Raw genomic sequence first — 22,706 nt, 5'->3', positions numbered from 1 at the left:
CAAAGATTGTATTCTCAAGTGCTTGCAACGGTGGGGAAAATGAGTAACATTGGGTGGTGACTATGTAGAAGAGACATAATCTTTCTGCCCAGTTTCAACTTTCTCTGACATTTTGAACTAGGTGAATATGGAAACTTTTTGTAAAACGGTAAAAAAAAAACAATTTTTCACCTAAATTCTATAATTTTAGGCCTTTTGCGCAAGCTCAAAATGTAGCGCATGGTTTTTAAATATAATTTTTCTGTCATCAGGCAACTAAGATGAAGTACTTAGACGCTATTACAAGTCAAAAAACGTTACCTGTATATTTTGAGCATAAAGGTAAAATTTGGTGTTTTTTGTAATTTTTTCAAAACTTTAGGCCCTTTGCGTGAACTGAAGATCCAACGTATGATTTTTTTTCAATATTTTCCCGTTGATTAGCATGCAAATATGCAACGTTTGAGCCCTATTAGAATTCGATACTTGAAAATTCGATTTTTTTCGACCCACCCTAGTGGTGGTGCAAGGAGTTTGAAAATGGACGGGAAAATGTGGAGGACAATGAGCGGACAACATTACCCGTGTTGATGAAATGGTGAAAGCTGATTGACGTGTTCATCTGAAGGACTTTGCCACTGAACATGGCATTTCTTATGGTAGTATTTACGACATTTTTACCCATACACTGGCTCCATTTTCCTGTGGATATCTGTGGCTGTTTGTCCTTTGCACCATAAACGACTAACACTTCGCTGCTTATATGGCATGGACTTCCTGAGCACTCCGGCCATCTTTACCAATTGATAACAGTGCTGTGCCGTAGAAGAAATCGGAAGTTACAATAGGGCCGTTCCAAGAAAAGCCTACTGCATCGCTCGTATATCTCGCTTTTGTAATAACACTTATAACAAGCTAGAAAAAAATTAGGTGCAAAGACTTTTCGATTTCCCCTCGTACCACCTAAGAGCTTCTCTACAAAATATTCTTCAGACGAAGATTTTTTTGTTTGTGTGAGTTGGTGTTTTAAGTCCACTTTGTGCACAGTAAGGCTAATTTGGACAAAACCTACAGTTTAAAGTGGAATCGGAACCCACTATGTGCCTCCATCTGGTATCAAACCCGAGACCCCTTGATTACAAGGTGACGATGCTACCTCTGCACCATCAGGGAGCCCCTTCAGATGAATATGTGCAAGATGATGACAATATATCGGAGTGTTGGCAGATCGATGTTTCTTCCTTTCCAAGTGAGTGTTCGTGTATTTCTAATTTTGTGATAGAATAAGGAAATTATATTTTTCAAAAGTTCCCACCAATGAAAGAAACATACGAGTCATTCCATGCGAAAGCAACACAGCCTCCAACCTGACCATCTCCGATTTTCATGAAATTTGGGGAGTTGAAACAATGCATGGAACTTAGTAACTATTAAAATTTTTAGTCTTGTACGTCTTGTAATTGTTAAATTATTCAAGGTCAAAGTTAGCAGAAATTACTCTTTTTGAGCCCGCTTAGCTATACTAAATGTGCTGTAACTCCGCCACTATTTTGCCTAGGAAGCTCAAACAAAGCTTATTGTACAGAGAATTGAACAAGCTTTCCAGTGATATACAAGCCCACCTTTCAATAAAAATATAATTTTGTCACGTGACCTTGACTTTTGAAGAGAGGAACTCTTAGAGATCACGCTAACATCTTGGGACAGAAAGAAGTATATGCACCATTGCGTATGATTTTAATCAGCAACATTCACCAAATACTTGAATAGTGGAGAATATTGGGAAAAGTATCTCAAACAATTACGTGACACTTCCTTTGGAATGAAAAATTCTTCTGTGACGATGCTAATTTTTATGTTCCCGGTAAAGTTAATAAAAATTATATGCAATACCTGTGATTTGATAATCTACAGTAGACAGATCTCAGCCAAATGGTTGTTGCTGGTAAGCTAATGATGTGGTATAGTGTATGGAGAATGGGAATGGTTGGTCCATATTCAACAACGGAACCTTAAATGGTGAGGGCTTCTTGCATGTATTATGTTAAGTGAACAGGTTTTTCATCCTTGCTTACGGGGTATGGCACTTTTCCAGAGTTTTGAAACAGGACAGTGTGTGACCACACTATGTGAACATTCTTCATGGTAAATTTCTAGGTAGATTGATGGGCAGATGCGGACTATTAAAAGGCCTGCACATTCCCCAGATCTAACATCTTAGGAGGACTTTTACCTTCAGAAACATTTGAAGAGAATGGTGCATGCACTAAAAGTCCCTGATATTGACCATCTGAGAGAAGGCATAGTTGCTGCTTGCGATGATGTTGCACCTGCTACATTGCCAAATGTTCTATGTGTGTGAGAGACGTCAGCGAGTGTGCTCACAGGAATATTGACAACACTATAATGTGCATATATCATAAGTGAAAGATATGCGTATAACGTTTTGCTGCCTAAAAATAAGTTGGAAAAACCTTCGCAGCTTCATTTCTTGTGAAATTCTAGCCTGATTTGATATATCACATCACCCCCTTTCCTTTGAAATGTTTGCGTTGAATTCAATATGGCGGTCAACAATATGCCGGACCTGCGCTTGACACACACAGCTAGAGATCTCCCTGTGCCTAACCTATTTCTTTCATGACCAGGATAACTCCTTTAAATTTTGTAGGGGGTGTTAACGGACTTTTGACTCGTCATAGTTCATGTAATGAGGCTTTTATCAGTCACATAGTTAAACATATCATTTTGTATCTTCTGATCCCATTGCAGTCCCAGAATGATTTTTTGATATGTTTTAGAGTATGGAATGAGGGACCAAATATATTTTTTTCACGATTTTTGGTGATGACATGCTTTGAGATATTCAAGGTCAGAAGTCAAGGTCACGTGACAAAATTATATTTTTCTCGAAAGGCAGGCTTGTTATATATCACTGGAAAGCTTGTTCAATTCCCTGTACAATAAGCTATATTTGAGCTTCCTAGGCAAAATAGTGGCGGAGTTACAGCACATTTAGTATAGCTAAGCAGGCTCAAAAAGTACAATTTCTGCTAACTTTGACCTTGAATAATTTAACAATTACAAGATGCACGAGACTAAAAATTTTCATAGTTACTAAGTTCCATGCATAGTTTCAACTCCCCAAATTTCATAAAAATCGGAGATGGTCAGGTTGGAATATATATATAGTTACTGTAGGAACAATGATGTGAAAGTAACAGAAATAAAGGAACACAGGAGTTGTTTCACTCTCGGAATACTAGCAGTGAAAAATACTGCAAGGAAAAATTATACCCGTCAAAATGACGGGTTAGTCCTAATTAGTATTAAGGAACCCCCCCCCCCCCAGCTTTAGTCATTGCAGGAGCTTGAACAAATTGTGTATCAATGTAACTAATAAAAATGCTAACAAATGATGATGTTCACTTAATTTTAAGGTACATGGGGCAGGAAGTGTTTATACTTTAATGTATCATTGATAACAACCATTTCCTATAATACTTTTTTTGTTGAAGTAGTTTCACACGTACCCAGCACTCATTTAGCTTCTAAAAACATAAAATGTTATTTGACTTAAGGACAAGTGAAAGTGAACGTCTACTCTACAGTAAATTTTAATTTCAATATTTAATTAAAAATGTATGTACCCGGAATATCCATAAAAAATATATAAAATATGTTAAAAAAAGTAGTAATATCAAATGTTTTCAGACTAGGAAAACCAAAGAAAGTACTGTATTCATTCGAGTGTAAATCAATATTTCATCTAGTGGTTATGTAACAACCATTTTCCTATAATACTTTTTTGTTGAAGTATTTTCACATGTACCCAGTACTCATTTAGCTTCTAAAAACATAAAATGTTATTTGACTTAAAGACAAGTGAAAGTGAACATCCACTCTACAGTAAATTCTAATTTCAATATTTAATGAAAAAATGTATGTACCCGGAATATCCATAAAAAATATGTTAAAAAAAGTAGTAATATCAAATGTTTTCAGATTAGGAAAACCAAAGAAAGTACTGTATTCATTTGAGTGTAAATCAAAATTTCATCTAATGGTTATGTCCTCATAATCTTGCCACCAAGGTTCCAGATCTGAGTGCTGGCCTAGGGAATTGTTTTTCTTGGTGACTGTCTCTTCATGAATATCATCTAATCATATCGTCATTTATTCTCATCATCACAAAGCCAAAAGTGGCTGAAAAGCAACATTAAATGAGAAACATACCAAAATAATAAATCAAAATATATATATGCAGTTATTAAAAACAATACAAAAATATGCATTGATGTTAATATTTGTTTAAGCAAATATATCTGAAATATTTCAGAATAAGGAAGTTGATGAAGAATAGCATTACCTTTAGCCCCTCCAAGAGTTGCCAAGTAGAAAGCCTCATGATAATCAAGAGGAACATAGCTGTCTCCTTTTGTAAAGGATAAATTTAGCGATGATCCTAATGCATGCCTCATTGCATCGAGAATTGATGGACTATAACCTCCAGACACATCTATAAATATAATAAACATTTTCTTTATATATATGGCAACACTGCAGTATATAATATATATAATAGTGGCAACAATGCTATATATATGCCAAGAAACGTAACCGATGCTTCTCACTTATACCACATGTGATACCTAAGCTACCTCCCAGTAAATGATTGATTGATTGAGTTGGTGTTTTTAATCGAATTTATGCGCAGTAAGGTTAATCAGGACTGGACCTACGGTTTAAAGTAGGACCCAAACCACTATGTGCATCCACAAGGTATCGAATCTGGGACCCCTTGATTACAAGGTGATGATGCAACCACTCCGCCATCAGGGAGACCTCCCAGTAAATTGACTCTTCCTTCCAACATTAGAAGCATGCGCAGTGACTAGAGGAATACAGTATCGTTGGAGTTGGTCTAAAGTTGTGTAGTCAGAACCCTACTAATGTGAAAGTTCTGGTGATTCTCACCGTTTCTCCAGGACACACAGTCAATATGCAGTATTACTGTTCATTTTTGGAACATTAGCTGCAATCTGTGTTGCGAAAGAAAAGGGGGACACTTACTGCTGAATCCTCCCATCATTTTGCAGGACAATGCTCGGGCACATGTAGCGCAACCTGTAGCTGATTAGTTAGCTCGATGGGGCTGGTAGAGCATCTGCCAGCCCCTGTGACTGATTTGATCCCTAAGATGAAGCTTCCGAACTATTCCAGAGATTCTTCAGGCAGTAGAGCGCTCCATTCAAACCATCAACAGAACAGGCACTGCTACAGAAATACCATGACTTCCACATCGCTGGCAACGGGTTGTACACAATGCTGGTGACTACATCAAAGGGCTGTAAAAGTTTCACAGAGGTATCTCTTTCGTATCATTTGTACATTAATAGTTCCACTATTATATTTCCAAATTCCCTACAACCCCGACCTGGCATCCAGTGATTTCCATCTCTTCGGACCATTGAAGATCCACCTGGGTGGTAGGCGATTCACAAGCAATACAAAAGTTTAGCAAGCTGTCATGACATTGCTTCAGGGACTTCACGCAGATTTTTCTATGCTGGCATTGATGCCTTGGTGTACCGTTGGAATAAATTGTTGGACAAACATAGCGACTATGTTGAAAAGTAATGTGTATCAGTGCCGTACTACTGTGCATCAATTTATCTGCCTGTGGAATAAAGTTACCTTATTTTTTTACCCTCGTATAATGCAATATAAAAGTACAAGTAACAAAAATATTGACTTGAAAATGCTTTATGCAAATAATCAAGATACAAATATAGGTAAACAATACAGAGAGATGGAAGAAGGGCTTGGCAAGGATGGAGGAAAAATAAATACACAAATCACCAAAATACAGGGTAATTATAAATGATTCATCGGGTTTTAAAATGAAATGTTTCCAAAACTATTAATATAATATGTGTGTGCTAATCATGAAACAAAAGAACACATCTGAAAGTTTAATTTCTCATATTTGTGACCTTGGTGCTTGCCGACAGATGGCAGCACATCATGTGATACATACTTTTTAATGCAGCCCTTTCAACCCCGATGAATATTTATAATTACCCTGTATAGTTCAAATGGGACAATGTAAGGAATAGGAAAAGTTAACAACAGATAATAGTGTAAGATGTGGGCTTGCAGAATATGTGAAAATCAGGACTTATGTTTTAATAGTAGCAGGAAGAAGATTCAGTATTTTAGCTGCCAAATAACAGTGTTTTCTTTGTCCATACCATCTCTTGTTTGGCTTGGGACTTCCAGATCATTATAAATGCTGCATAATCCAGTCATTCTAGTGTTGACGTTCTTTCTAAATTTTCATTTACCGTGGAGAGGGATGATCTGTTGTGAAATGTCTGAAAAACTTTAAAACAGAAATTATAACCTTTCTCAGTATTTTGTCAACAGCTTAGGGTGTCACAGACAACCAGTATCAGAAGGACAAGTGGATGCTAATATGTAGATGTCAACGTGACAACGAGATTTGCAAATAAATGGCATGCAGGCTGAGAGACTAAATCTGATGCATTCCTCACTAAGTTTTACAACACACAATGTGTTGGTAGTATGTAATTTTTTATAGAATATGTGTGTTTCTTGCAACACTGGCATGTGCAGGTTCACAACTGGAAGATATGTCACAGATACGATCAAATGTTGTGTTGGGTTGCCAGCATACAGGCTGCAAAACAGTGCCAAAATATGTAGTGCCAACACAAATTTTACTGAGAAAAGTTTTTGTTTTTAATGTCCTCTATACCTTTCCGTGCCATTAAAATGACAACCTGTATAATCCACACAACAGCTTTTTCTTCCAACTTCATTGGGGTATAATGATGGAAGTAAGAAGTCTGTGGAATGTTACCCGTTTGATTGATTGATTTGGTGTTTTAAGTCCACTTTATGTACAGTAAGGCTAATTGGGACTGGACCTACAGTTTAAAGTGGGATCCGAACCACTATGTGCCTACACCGGGTATCGAACCTGGGACCCCTTGATTACAAGGCTACGACGCAACCACAGTGCCATCGGGGAGGTCCAAAATGTTACCTGTTATAAAAACAATCAAGGTCTAAGACAGTTTTTTTTGTGTCAAATTTTCACAGGCGTTCGGTGTTTGTTGTGTATTATAAGAAATAAAACATTCTGTACAGTTCAGATAGTGGAAACATATTTACCTGTACCAAGACCAACTTTAACATTATGATTCAGGTGATTCCTTACGTCCATGATTCCACTTTTAAGGGTAGTGTTTGAATTGGGGCAATGAGCTATACTGGTCCCTCTATTATGTAGCATTTCCACTTCAGCTTCACTCAGATAAATTGAATGAGCCATCACTGTCTGCAAAATAACATACAAATTAGGAATGGGTTGATGTGAAATTTTGACTGATACAGATATATTTCCGATATAAAATTTACCGGTACCAATACCAATACCGATATTCTACCAATCCGATATAAAATTCCACATGGTCCTTGAGGAACCTGAATGGATAATTGAACGTAATAATAAATGTGTGTTTCAAGGTGACTGTAGTGCAAAAGAAGTTGCATATTCCGACATTTACTTTTTTAAAACACTAGTGCATGGAGATTATTCCATAAAAATTAAAACAAAATGGCAGAATATTGCATTAAATTATAAGATATTTATAGATATATCGGATCAGTAAAATAATTGATAATTTTACGAAAAACTGGCTATCAATATGCCTATATCAGCTGATACCGATGGAGTACCGATTAATCTCTCCCATGATGTGAAAAATGAAATGGAACAATTACTGTTTTGTGTCTTTGAACTTGAAGGTTTGTTGCCATTCAAGATGGGATGTTTGCTACTTATGTGTGGTATTTGGGACACTTGAGTTTCCACAGTGCATGAGGCAGACAACTCCAAACCATTGTGATCCATTTCTGCTCTTTGATAGAATTCTTGGTTCCCATCTCAACTACCTCTGACAGAACTTGTATGGTGGTTTTATGGCCAACTGCAACCAATAGCGCTACTTTACATTGTTCATGCACATTTACATCACTATTGTAGTTTTCACATCGTGAAGGCACAATGGCTCTTATGGGGAAACTGTGCGGTGTTGCCATTTAAGGTGCGCTAGCTCTTATCGCCGGCCGGGATTACCGCGCAGTTGTTGTTACATTTGTTATAGTTGTTAGTTTTCCATGATTATTATTGTTGTTATTATTAACCAGAGTTAACGAAGTATGGGGAGAGACTTATGAAATGCAAGCATAATTAATCTATTTCATAAAGTAACATTCATTTATCTAATGTGTTAATACAGTAATACAGTTTCTAACGCAAATGTTATATAATAAGTGTTACCTTAATCGGACAGTTGTTCAACACCCTCCATCTGTGAGTCTTCGGACTGTTCACTGCTGCCGTCATCAGAACTTGTCTTGTCACTGCTGGAAGAACTGTTCTTTAACCTAACGATTAGAGGTTGAATGTCATCCTGCAGTTGATCCGCTTTCCACATATTGTTTTCAACCCCTTCGACGTGCCTACAGTAATTACACCATTGCTCCTGGCTGACTTTTTCAAATGCGCTGTCTATCTAACGTTCCATTTCCTTCACCTTAAAACTAATGTTATGTCGTCCAACATGTTCTTTTATCATTTCAATTGGATTAATTTCACAATGGTATGGAGGCAACCTACAAACAACTGCCCCATGCTCTTCTGCAATCGAGTCCACAATATTAATATTCAATCTCTCTCGCATAGAATTTACAATTCTGAGTAATTCTCTTTTAAGAGAATCGTCAGAATAGGGTACATTTTTGATGTTAGCCATGCCTTAATATCTTCCTTACGGTTTTTTGAGGTGGGAATACTTTCTTGTTTCTACAGTGATAGGATGCATTGTCCATAACAATTACTGTTCCTGGTTCAATGTTAGGTAATAGTTCATCTTTGAATCACTGTTCAAACCTAACACTGTCCATTTTGTCATGGTAGTCGACAGAATTTTTTTTTGCTAAAAAATACTTGTTTCGCTGCCTGTACAAACCCCATCTTACCACCGGAGTGCAACAACATAAACCATGGTCCCCGAGCGGTAGGGCCTTTCAGACCTGTAGACAACCCGGCCAGAAAAGCATCCTTGGGTGTTGCTATTGTTTTTCCTTCCAAACTTTATACACAGTATGCCCTACGTTTATCGAACTTTCATCTAAGTAAACAATGTCCCGTCCCTCATTCCTAAATTGTCTCATTTTTTGTAAATATGAATGTCGCCAAAGTATAATTTAGTTTCTTTCAAGCCTTATTTCCTCGCTTTTTGAATTCAAACCTCATTTCTTGCAGAAAACGGTAGAAAGTCGAATATGTAAAATTTGGTAAATCTTTATCGTTGTTAACTTCCTTCATCACAGATTGAATTGTTGCGGGAACATTTCTAAACAGAAATGCATGAAATTTGCATCTTATGGACCTGCGAATGAAATCATTATATTTCACTTCCCTGCTGGATTTATATTTTAGTCCAGTTACTCTTTTTTTTCCAGGGTGTAACGATTGAGTCTTGCTTACTTTCATTTCTTAATCTAAAGAATGTACGCCTACTGACACCAGCCAACTTACAAAGTTCACTAACAATGAATGATTGACTACGTCCAGGGTTCTTTTCCTTTAAATATTCGAACATTCTTAAAATAGTTCTTCTCTCCCCACTACTAATTATCTTGCGATCCATTGTGATGTCTGAAGACTTACAGATTAGGATGTATTAATCATCTCATGAACCACTTGTAAAAATCACTGAAATGTCGACACACAACACTTCACCAGACCACCAAGAGTGTTAAAACGTCACTGAACTGTTGACCACATACGAACTCATAACACCCGAGTATGACTAAGACTCACTCCAGTGCGTCGCCTTACTTCGCGCACTGAACAAACTGCATTTACAGGAAGTAATGCTTCTGGGGACCTTTGAGTGAAGACAAAAAATAATTATCTTTACAACTTTGTCACTGTGAGTTTTAATTCATATTTTTCATGTTTATACATTTTGTGAGTATCATTCATGTCAGTAACATATGAGTATCAGTATCATCATAATGTTTTTACATTTTTTGGATGAATTAAAAGTAATCTACTTAGTTTTGCAAGTCCTATACCATTGTAGAAAATAAACTGAACATGGGAGATTAACATAGAAAACAATTGCTAAAATACCATTACTCTGTGTTTACTACCTACCTTGCTTGTAAGAAGACCAGCAGCATCATATACAGCTGTGTAATTCTCATATTCAGGATATGTCTTGGCAACTTCTTTAACTTCTCCTTTGTTTTCAGCAAGGTGAGTCTGTGAAAGAGAAATTAAAGTGTAAATTAAGCAGTGTACAGTAAGCCATTTAGCAACATAGAAAAACAGCACATTAATTTCTAAAAGGTGAATGCACAGACTATATACTGCCATCTGCATCTCAGTAAGGAAAAAAATAATATTGCAATTGCAACTATGTAACTCTCTCTCACTCACTGATACACACACACACCCCTCTCTCTCTTTCTGTGTGTGTGTGTGTGTTTTGTTTCATGGGCTGGCATCATTGCTCACCATGAAGAATTGGTGTAAAGACCAAATATATAGTTATCACTAGAGCAGGTATTCATTTCACAAATGAAATGGATAGCATTTCTCTTATCACTCCAGCACAGACAACCAAACATGATCCTTACAGGCATTCAGTATTGAAAATAGGACAAGGATTTTGAAGACAGAAAAGATATTTTGTGAAATGAATCAGGTTAGGAATTGTAAGTGTTCTCGGGTTACCTGCCAGGTAAAGTCGGTGTTGGCTTCCAATGTTTGGAATGCATACATTGCTGGCCTGACTTCACCTGGCTGGTAACTCAAAAACACTTCTTCAAATTAGGTTATTTTACGTCAATTTTCTGCCACTATCATGACAATGAGTATGAGAAATGACATAAAATTGATGAAGGGGCACGCAGAAGGTACACCCATGTCCAGGCCAGGATTCAAAGCTGGGGTCCCTGGCATTGCAGTGTGCTGTGCTAACTGGTCCACCAGGTCAGCAGATATTTTGTGGAGAAAATGAATAACGCAAGTGCTATGATGTAGAATGCAATTCCAACAATCATCTAGGAGAGAATGTTAAGCAATTAAAAGGAACACACAAAAACAAACACCAGAATCTAGATGTTTCCAACACATCAAGGCATCATGACGTAATGCCATCAATGTCCATATTTTATACAAGTGTACACAACAACAACAACAACAACAAAAGCAAGAAAAAAACTGTTATAAAAGAAACCTTTGAAATCTTTCGCAACAGCCCAAGGACAGCTCCACCAAATGAGGAAACCAATTTTAAAGAAAATTAAGAACTACAAAAAAAAAAAACAAAAAAAAACAATATATAACATAAGTGGCAACTAGTAACCAGCCTAAAATCGAAAAATGAGAACTATGGACAAAAATGGTCATATACTTTGTTATACTTGATCTCTTACAAAATTTAATGAATGCCAATCAATAACCTTTGTAAATGGTGAGAGTGAGTTATCAAAATTGATAGAAAAATAAAGTAATTTTTTGTGAAACACACACCGAATTATTATACACATGTGGAAGAAGTTACGACTAATCTTCAAACACATGAGGAAGTCCATACAAGAGAGCTTTCCATATAATTTCTTATAAATATATGGAAAAAGTTGATTGTTGTCCATTCTACGACCACGATAAAAATTCAAGTACTATTCCTAGTTTTCAAGGTGAACTTTCCAAAAATTCAAGGGTACAAGCAGATGTTTCCTCTGTTTTCAACCTTGTGTATTACCACCTCTTACCACCCACACACAAACATATTAACAATATAAAGGATCTGCGTCATCACAATGTATCTAAAAATTTTAATACAATTCAATTAAACGGTTTGTAATCAAGGGATCCCTGGTTCGATGCCCGGTGGAGGCACATAGTGGATCGTATCCCACTTTAAACTGTAGGTCCAGTCCCGATTAGCCTTACTGTGCATAAAGTGGACATAAACCACCAAATCAATCAATCAATCAATTAAACGGTATATATTTAAAATATTTAATATAAGGTGTGGAGTTGCCACTTGGCATACTCAGACTTGAAATACTTCTACAAACACAAGTCACAAATATTACAGGATATACTCATGTATGAAAAATTGTTAATTGTATAAGAGTTTAAAACTCAAATTGAATTAATCAGCTTCAAGATATGTTATCTTACACTAACCTTCCATCTGTCAGATAGACTGTTCTGCAAAGGACGCTAACAAAGTAAAGGGATTGAGAGAATTCTGTTTCATTTTCCAACAGTTTTTTTCTCCTTCCTCGATAAAAATAAAAACTAAACTGTGGAACAGGGCATTTATAAATATGTATAAAGTCAATGGGATTGGAGCCAAAATGCACTGTATAAAATCACTAGTTAACGCAATCATAATGATGAGGATGAACAATAAAATTGATGAATATGAACCCAGAACTTAAGAGTACATGTGGCATGTGTCCATTTTTGTTTTTGTTATCTGTTAGGTGCACCTACTTAAAAAGACACATTACTAAATCTTGGTGTAAAATACTGTGGTGTTCATAAAGTCCCGGTACCATTACAAAAAAAACATATCTCGGAAACTACATGCAATAGAACAATGGAGGAATTCCAGCCAACCATAATTTTTCAACAAGATGGGGCACCTCCCCCCCCCCACCCATTGGTCAAAGGATGTTCGAGGTCTTCTGGATAGGCATTTCCCCGGCAGGTGGATAGGCTGTGATGGACCTATTTCCTGGCCTCCACACTCTCCTGATATCGCACCCTTGCATTTCTTCTTCTGGGGGTATGTCAAAGATTGTGTTTACTGCACTCCTGTTCCAGATGTTACTACTCTGGAAGAAGAATAACGGAGAGTATCCTAACTGTTACTGGTGATATGCTGGGGCGTGTATGGGCAGAAGTGGATTACTACCTTGTTTTGCCAATCCAATATATCTATAAATAGCATCTAATTTAGTGTAAAATTCTGCCATTTGTTTACAAACATATATGAGTTCCTGCACCGGTTTTGTAAAATAAATGTCTAAATGCACATGCAGATTATTTTGCAAATGAAGCCCATTGCGGTCATCTGGTTACAAACATTAATTAAGGAGAATATTAAATGGGTACGTTCTTCAAGGACCATTTGCAACTTTACATCGAATCAGTACAATATTGGTTATTGGTAAATTTCACATTAGTAGCTCCTTCATCAGAATCAGCAAATTTTCTTACCGGTACATTCCTATTTTTAACAATCTACCATTCGTCTGGTAAGTGCACTCTGTACATGTTACAAGAGTATTCTACATCATTAATCGAATGAAAAATTATTCAATTGTGTTAATTGTTAACTCACAACATTGAAATCTGGAATGAGAATAACTGAATATAAAGCAGAACTTTTAACATACCTGTACATGGACATTATACTTTGTTGCAAGATCCCCTAGGCCCTTCATGAGTTCCATATCACATGACAGTGCAAATCTAGGAGTCAGAATTGGTTTTACTAAAGGACTCTGCAAAATAATATAAAGCAGATATAAATTAACGTACAGAGTAAAGACTTGCTTACGAAAAATTAAATAAAACAATTTATGAAATTTAAAAATAAAAACTGTGTTGTATGTTCTGAATGATTTTTACCTACACCATCTTAAAAATATTATACTATTGATTTTCATTAATCAGTAATTGTTACATTGGCGATCCTATAATGCTTTTCTACCAACAAAAAGAGCCATAGATGGAAAACCATGGGAGTGGCCTCAGTTGCTGACAAAAATGGCACTGAATGGAAAAGTTGGGGAAAAATAAATGACAGAACACGATATGAAAATATTGGTGCTCTATTATATTAATAGTTGTCGATTTGAAACAAATATATATTTAGTAAATATTATCTATACTAATATACACATTTCTATAAGTTATTCAAGTTTATATTCATCAGTCCCAATTAGCCTCTCTGTGCATAAAATGGACTTCAAACAAAAACTTCACTCACTTTTCCATCTCAGAGGATAGATATCGCTTTCTAAAATTTTTCTGTGCAGCATTGTTAAGGGATATGAGCGTTCACTGGCCCAAGCGGAAATGAAATGTGGAGGTATTAGGACAGATCCCGTCGATTTCCACTTACTTAGGTTATGAAGTTTTGCGTTAACTTCCTTATTAGTTACACAAAGTTGTGGTATATTGTTCGAATAAATGTCTTCCCGCTCTGTGATTGATATATCATTATCAGCATGAACATAAAACTAGCAAAGTAGTCAGAAAAGAGCTCACATGTCACTTCCATCACCACAAAATGAATGCGATGGTGTTCTCGTCGAGCGTGACTTGTCCCTTATATAACCCCAAATTAATTTAGAATTTATTTCTATTTGCTCGTCCAAGTTGCTTAAATATTCCCTGTACTTTATTTTATGCATTTTTTTTTAAAGCTGACCTATGCGCGGAGAACTCAACAAAATCACACATTAGTTTCGACACCTTCCATTTTTTGTGCGCTCGCTCCTTAACCTTCAGCGCTTGTATGAGTTCTTTGTCAAACCACGCCAGGAATTGTTTCGCTTTCTAGGAACTGTTTCGTCTATTACACCGAACAGGAGTTCATAAAATCTTTCACATATATCATTAGCATCATCACAGAATTGCATCACGTCACATGCTACGTGATTTAATTCGTCCCTGATTTCATTCACGTTTGCTTTATGCTGAGCCTAAGATTGTTTACTAGAGAAGTTGGCATTCCTGGTGCTTCGGGAAATGGAGATACTACACTCTAATGCTGTGTGATCCGACAACACTCCTGCTTCACCGGGCCTGACACTTAGAACTATGTCAGCTGAGCTTGTAAACAATAGATCTAGAAAGCAATCATTACGAGTTGGAAAGGGGACGTTTTGATATAAACCTGTTTCAGATACAAAATTCAGAAAACACTTGTTGATATTGGATTCCTTCGTGCATATCGAGGTCAACTCACAAATCCTGAAGGGAAGGAGGGGGGGGGTGGAATATACACGTTCCCTAAGAATAGTTCCTTGCTTGCCTTTAGTTGTACAGGATGGGGCAGCGTTCATAGTACATTTTGAAAAGCACACCATAAGCGAACAACTGCTGGTACAGTATTTATTGCTATTTTAATACAAGACACAGGAATGCCATTTACTATGTAAGGTATTGAAGTCTGTTTGTACCATTCAATGCTTGAAGATGATCCCCTACAAATGGCAGCCCCACTGCTGCGTTGGAAGCTGTCCATCACATGTCGTAGCATATCTCGAGAGATCTGGGTGACAGCAGCTCTGATGCGGTCCTTCAATTCACCCAAGGTGGCAGAGCGCATTGCGAAGACTTGCTGTTTCAGGTACGCCCACAAGAAAAAATCGACACATGAGAGATTGGGGGAACGAGGAGGCCAAGAGATGTCACCAAAGTGAGAAATTAACCTTCGGGAAAAGTTCCATCGCAAAAATGCCATGCATATTCGGGCCGTGTATGCAGTGTTCTCAATATCCACGTTCATCATCCCTAATTACCAAATGACACTACACCACACCAAACATTGACTTAACATGGAGTAGGTGCGGATTCACATCACTCCAGTAACGCAGATTTTGTTTATTAACAGCACCACATAACTCAAAATGTGCCTCATTCGACATAAGTAAGGTGTGTCATCTGTAGACTTTCCTGCAGGAGTTGGCACATGGTTCTGCAAAAACGTTCAGTTTGAGTAACATCCCGCGGCTTAATTTCCTGCACTATTTGGAGTTTATATGGGTGAAACTGGAGATCCTGGTGTAAAACCCATCTGAAGGAATGCCAGGAAATACCCAACGCTTGAGAATGTCGCCGTGCAGATCATTTTGGGCTTCGAAGAACTGCAGCACGAATGTTTTCAATCACATCCGGTGTACGCACAGTTCTTTCGCTCCCTCCAGGCTTCTGATTACATGCAGAGGCTGTTGCTCGATAGGAATTGACCCACCTGGGAATGGTTCGTTAAACTGGCACTTTCCCTTGCCATCCACAGTTGAAATGTCACCTGAATATTCGCTGCGTAGCAACAATAGTGTCATTATTTTTTTAAAAAAACGTTTCGAAAACTAAGGCATGCTGCTCAGCACTCCACCCTTCCATGACAAGCAACCAAACACAACCACACACAATGGCACCTCCTACACAACTGCACGCTGCTGCCTTGGCGTGCATAGATTGCATTACATCATTGTACTACACAAGTTAAAATGTACTACGAACGCTGCCCCACCCTGTATTTCTGTCCACACGATTTCCATGTCTGTTTCGATCGAGGTTAACCGTCTTGCTCCCAGTTCTGCCTACACGGCAGTTTTCACACTGCCACAGTGATTTGCACATTCCATGTACATGTCCTGTTGATCCCCTCTAAACACATCGTTAGATTCACCAAGAATTTCACTGCCATGCACTGATGCTTCTAACCACGGCTCGGTTACACAAATTATGTCGTACGTGATGTCGTCATAAAAGATCAAATTAAAATTATGAAGAAACCTGTTGGTTATGCTTCTTCTGTTTTGATAGAACATATTTAGACAATCACTTTTATTTCCATGACCCTGAGTGGAAAAATATCTTCAATATCTTGATAAAATGATTATGAAGATATACACTATAGTACAAGACATAACAAAATGTTCTCAGTATTAATTTATAATGTCAATTAAAAATAAAGTTCATGCATTATTTTTCCCATATTGTTCTAGTAAAAAATGTAACTAATAATTATACTTAACATATTACTTGGTAACATATTGTAAATTAGGGATGGGACTGATTAATCGGTACTCTATCGGTATCAGCCGATATAGGCATATCGATGTATCAGTTTATCGGTAAAATTACCGATTATTTTACCGATCCGATATATCAATAAATATCTGATAAATTAGTGCAAAATTCTGCCATTTTGTTGTATTTTTTATGGAAAATCTCCCTGCTCTACTTTCTAAAAATGAAAATGTCTAAATATGCAACTTCTTTTGCCCTGCAGTCACCTTGAAACAATTTATTAAGGAGGTCAATGAACCTTTCAGGTTCTTCAAGGACCATTTCTAATTTTATATTGGATCGGTAAATTTTATATCGGTACTTCATCGGTATCGGGCCATCCCTATTGTAAATTATTTAATAGAACAGAGATAAATAAAGTAAAATGCAGAACTCAAAGAGTTGAGAGATGATAGTTTTGTTGTAAAAGGGTGTGTGTGTATTTTTGACAAAGTTAATATAATATTGGCTGAAGATTCCAGTGAGTAAGTTGCTGTTTGCATGCAAATATTAAGTATGAAAGTAAAAGGAGAATAACAACATTTGTATACACCAACCAAAGGAACCGATGTGGTTCATTTAGGAAGGGTGTCTGACTAACAAATGCAGAATCAGTTGTTACAGCCTTTTACCACCCACACACATACATATGCACACAAAAGTAATAACAATATAAAGAGTCCGTGTGATTCCAATGTATCCAAAAATTCTAATTCAATTCAATTAAACGGTATATATATTTAAAATATTTAATTTAAGGTGCAGAGTTTACATTTGCCATTTCACATACTCAGGCTCAAAATACATAAACAAACATAAGTCCCTAATGTTATAGGATATACAAGGGTAAATCAAAAACTAAAGGCAATTTTGTTTTTTTGCAAGAATAAACGAAGACTGGGTGTGTCCGACGTCACCACGTGTAAACTTGGAGTGACATGGAAGGAGTATCCATCACTGTCCCATTCAGTGTCATGGACCAAAAAAGTCACAGGTATGGACGTACCACTAAACGAATGCACCATCGAGGAACAGCACACCGTAATGCCAGGCCTCATATGAGGGTGGTTTGAAAAGTTCTCGGAATCACCACCAGATGTCAGTGCTAGGACAACGAGGTTCCCGCATAGTAATAGGCCATCCTTTATTAATAAACACGTAGCGCGTCAGTGTTCTGGGTAGAGATCTGTGGTGCGGACGTCACTTTGTAGTTGTTCCCGTGCAGTGCTTTGTGAAGATGGAAAAAATCGAGATTCGAGCGGTGATTAAGTACTTCGTAAAAAAAGGTATGAAAGCAAAGGAAATTCATGCCGATTTTCTGAACACACTGGGGGACTCTGCTCCTTCATATTCAACTGTTGCAAAGTGGACAAACGAGTTTAAATTTGGTCGGGACAGCTTAGAAGATGATCCACATAGTGGTCACCCAAAATGTGCTACTACCCCAGAAATTATTGAAAAAGTGCATAAATTGGTCATGGAGGATCGCCGACTGAAAGTGCGTGAAATTGCTGAAGCTATAGGAATGTCATCCGAATGGGCATATCACATTTTAACAGTTGAATTTGATATGAGAAAATTATCTGCAAGATGGGTGCCACGACTTCTAACACAGGACCATAAACGCATCAGAGTGGACATTTCCGAACAATGTTTGACTCGTTTTAAGAGAAACCAAACAGATTTTTTGCGCCGGTTTGTGACGACAGATGAAACGTGGGTCCACTACTATACCCCAGAGACAAAACAACAGTCAAAGCAGTGAAAACATGTTGATTCACCACCACCAAAGAAAGCAAAGGCAATACGGTCGGCCGGAAAGGTAATGGCGTCAGTGTTTTGGGATGCGAAAGGGATTCTGTTGATCAATTATCTTCCCACTGGTCAAACAATTACGGGACAATACTACGCTAATCTCCTCGACCAACTAAAGCATAAGATACGGGAAAAGAGGCCAGGTTTGGCAAGAAAGAAAATCATCTTGCATCAGGACAATGCACGCCCTCACACAAGTGTCGTTGCCATGGCAAAAATTCATGAACTTGGTTACGAATTGTTACCACATCCGCCTTATTCGCCTGATTTGGCTCCCTCAGACTTCCATCTTTTCCCCAAACTCAAAAGTTTCCTCGGTGGAAGGAGATTCTCTTCAAAGGAAGAACTAATAGCCGAAGTTGACACGTATTTCACAGGCCTGGAGGAATCTAATTTTCGAGATGGGATCAAGGCATTGGAACATCGCTGGACCAAGTGCATTAGTGTACAGGGAGACTACATTGAAAAATAAAAAAAAATCACTGTTGTAAGTCGTTTCTTTCTACTCCATTCCGAGAACTTTTCAAACCACCCTCGTACAACAAGGGCAACAGTACACACTGTGCACAGGCTTGGCTTTGAGTTGCTTCCCCATCCTCCAAACAGCCCTGATCTGGCAACATCAGATTACCACATCTTCGGCCCTTTGAAGGAGGTGCTGCGTGGTCATCGGATCAGGTCAGATGACGAGGTCCAGCATGCGGTGCTGACGTGGCTTCGTGAGCAACCAATTCTTCTTTGCAGACAGAATACAGAAGCTGATTGCATGATACCAAAAGTGCATTGCCGTGCAGGGGGCATATGTGGAAAAGTGATATGTGTAGTTCTTCTTGTGTGGAAATAAAGATGTTATTAAAAAATTGCCTTTACTTTTTGATTTACCCTCGTACTAATCTACAAAAGAAAGAAAAAAAAAGTTAATTGTACAAGAATTTTAAACTCAAACTTAACTAATCAACTTCAAGCAAGGTATCTTATCTTCAGTCTGTCAGTGTCCTTCGCAGAACAATCTAACAAAGTGAATGCATAGAGAGAATTCTGTTTTTCCTTCCTCGATAAAAATAAAAGCTGAAATGTGAAAGAAATGCCTCATGGCATTCATAAATACATGTAAATTCATTGAGATTTGGATTAATAGAAGTTGCACTTTTACATGTCTATGGAGAAAAATTCATGCAGAAATCCCGTTGAGTAGCCACCCTGCGATGTATAAATTTTCTGTCACTTTTAACTAATCATGAAAATGAGGATGAATGGCAATTACATGGAAGTGATGAAAAGGCACTCAAAAGGAAGACCAAATTCCAGACTAGGTCTCCAACCTGGAATCCTCAGTAGCGATACTTAAAGAGTTTGTCCACTGAGGCGGCACCTACTACAGCATTAGTGATTTCATGTGTGGATTGTTCACGTTCGCGGTGATAGCAAGAAAACATCAATGTTAGAGAACATGAGGAAGCACTTACTTACTTCACTTGTTCGTAAGTTGATAAAGATTATCGTACTATATCACTTTAGAACATTTACAAGGTAATTAATACTGATAAATCATCCATGAGGACTTGTATTTATGCTGCATATTTAAAATTTTACCTGTCATCCAACACTGCCAGGAGTATACTTACATTTTTCTGCTGCACTTGAACTATAAATTCCTCTGTTTTCTGCAATGATTCCTTGGTAGATTCCGTTAATTCTGGAGGTGAGTTTATATTCATGTTGACTTTTCCTATGAAGGCTCTCTGGCCCATCTTTATGGTTGTGTCGGCCAAAAGTAGTGCTGCTTCTTTGTGAATAGTTGCAAAGTAACAAGCAGTGGTAGTGCCATTGAGTAGTGTTGTTCTCTGCGGAAATAAAGATAAACAGGGTGGCCCATAAGTCAGTTGACACTAGCAGTTATTCACCACTTCATTGATTGACTAGCATAATAGCCACTTGACTACAGCAGTAGCTATTTGAAGTTACCACTCATTAACAACAATATAACCTCAAATAGCTACAGCTCTAGGCAAGTTAATACTATGCTAGTCAATGAATTATCCTATCATTATTTGGGGGGAATACTTTTCCCCTCACTAGCAGTCCCCCCATTAATTTGAACCCTACTACTTACAAAAATTCACATAATTTCACAGCATTTCATATTTTCATTAAATAAATTTTTATCTGTAGAAAAAAAACTACAGCTTATTGAAAAGTATCAAGGAGCTGTAACTTTTATTCACAATTTCCACAAATTAGACCTTTGTGCTTATGTTTAAAAGTATAGTTAAATTGCAACTGATGGAAGCAAAAAAGAACTTCCAAGAGATAGAACTCCAAGGAAGACAGGCCTCCCTGATTGCAGTGCTAATGTAATTGCATTGTAATCAAGGAGTCCGGGTTCAATATCCAGTGAAGGGCATATAAAGTGGTTTGGATCCCACTTTAAACTCTGGTCCAGTCTTGATTAGCTTATCTATGCATAAAGAAGACTTAAAATGAAAACTAATAAAATTTACAAAAGAAATCAGAAATTGGCCTAATAGTTCAGTGTTATAGCATTGGCAAAGAATGTCGAAAAACTTTAATTAATTAATAAAGCTCATAATTAATTAATTAATAATACTAATAATTAATTAATTAATTTAATTACTACTAATAATACTATTAATGCAGCTGCTGTTACTAATGAAAACAACAGAACAAAATTATTTACTAGTCATTCGATTTTTAACATATTCTAGGAGCATTTTTTTTTGTTTCTTTGTTAAGAAATAATTGTCTAGTCAACAGATATTTGTGTATGATAGATGTGAAGAAAATCCATAAAAACAACCAAATAAAATAAAACAAATTGAAATAATCAAAGTATGGAACTCATCCAAAGAGCCACGGTGGTGTAGTCAGTAGGGCATCTGACATGACAACCACACGGGACATCCTCGTTCGATTCCCGGAATTCCACCTGAAAGCAACCCTGGGTGTAAAGACTGCTGGAGCATGGTGCTGATCACATCACCTCAAAAATGGCCAAGATCGAGAATGTGTGGGTGGCCCATCCCTACATGTTCCTTCATTGCATGGTGACATATGTACGGGGAAATTTACATTACCTTTACCTATGGAACTCACCCAGGATGATGAGGCGCGATGTGGGATACATGCTGTTATATTCCATTAAGTCCATTCTTGCGTTCAAAAGTAAGTTTAAAGACATTCCAACACATTTATCACTTCTACTTTTACATTTTCACAAAAGCACTTCTTCAACATTATTTAGTGATTTGGATGTAGATTCAGCATCACTTGAGAGTTCACAAGGGGATGCAAAATCAGTACCAGGAAGAATGTTCGCAATAACGTCGAAACACTGCGACAAAGCAGGTAATTTTGACAATTCTCGCCAGAGTCATTGCATGTTTTTTTGCACAAAAATTGCAAAATTGAACTTTACGGAACTTCAATCTATATTGAACTTATAGATTGTTTAGACATATCAACGCAACCCAAACGACACTGTAAAGATTTATGAGAAATGTGCCAATGCCACTCTCAAATTCCACCATGCACATGCACGATAATTCACATTTGGATTGTCTTGCTGCTCTTACCAATAAAATATTTTACAATAGTTACACTTATTGTCGTTCGAATTCAGAAATTCAAATGTGCCACGTAAACAATGGGAAGGTGGACTGGTGACTGCGTATTCTTGTCAGCCTAGCCTTTGTCTGCATTAGCCGCTTAAAACGAAACAAGAATTTTCTTTAGTTAATTCTTTGTTCACACAAAAGAAAATACATGTTTATTGAACATTGTTACAGCTGAGATACAAAACAACTTCTTTTTCCTTTTAAATCATAGTTGCCCTCATATTTTATTTTCAATAACTCATGTTCATTTTCAAGGCATTCACTAATAAAGACACTTGTGTTTGGAATGCTGTGTCTTTCTGCACGGGAATAATAAATCAATTTATTATTATTATTATTAG

At 37.2% G+C, this 22,706-nt stretch overlaps 1 protein-coding gene across 2 annotated transcripts in view; it reads right to left on the bottom strand.

The window, feature by feature from the left end:
- Positions 1 to 22,706, bottom strand: part of DhpD (guanine deaminase) — a 68,535-nt gene that overhangs the window by 8,534 nt on the left and 37,295 nt on the right. For both annotated transcript variants that reach the window (XM_083111050.1, XM_083111049.1), the window contains exons 5-9: positions 20,356 to 20,574; positions 13,504 to 13,611; positions 10,238 to 10,345; positions 7,180 to 7,345; positions 4,349 to 4,498 (exon numbers count right to left, since the gene is read on the bottom strand). In XM_083111050.1, the coding sequence (XP_082967176.1) occupies positions 4,349 to 4,498; positions 7,180 to 7,345; positions 10,238 to 10,345; positions 13,504 to 13,611; positions 20,356 to 20,574 (751 nt within the window). The remainder of the gene's footprint in view (positions 1 to 4,348; positions 4,499 to 7,179; positions 7,346 to 10,237; positions 10,346 to 13,503; positions 13,612 to 20,355; positions 20,575 to 22,706) is intronic.

The sequence above is a fragment of the Lepisma saccharinum genome, chromosome 24 (assembly GCF_977018435.1).
Source record: "Lepisma saccharinum chromosome 24, izLepSacc3.1, whole genome shotgun sequence".
NCBI lineage: Eukaryota > Metazoa > Arthropoda > Insecta > Zygentoma > Lepismatidae > Lepisma > Lepisma saccharinum.
The sequence above is the reverse complement of the archived record's forward strand: the minus strand, read 5'-3'. Positions and strand labels throughout refer to the sequence as shown.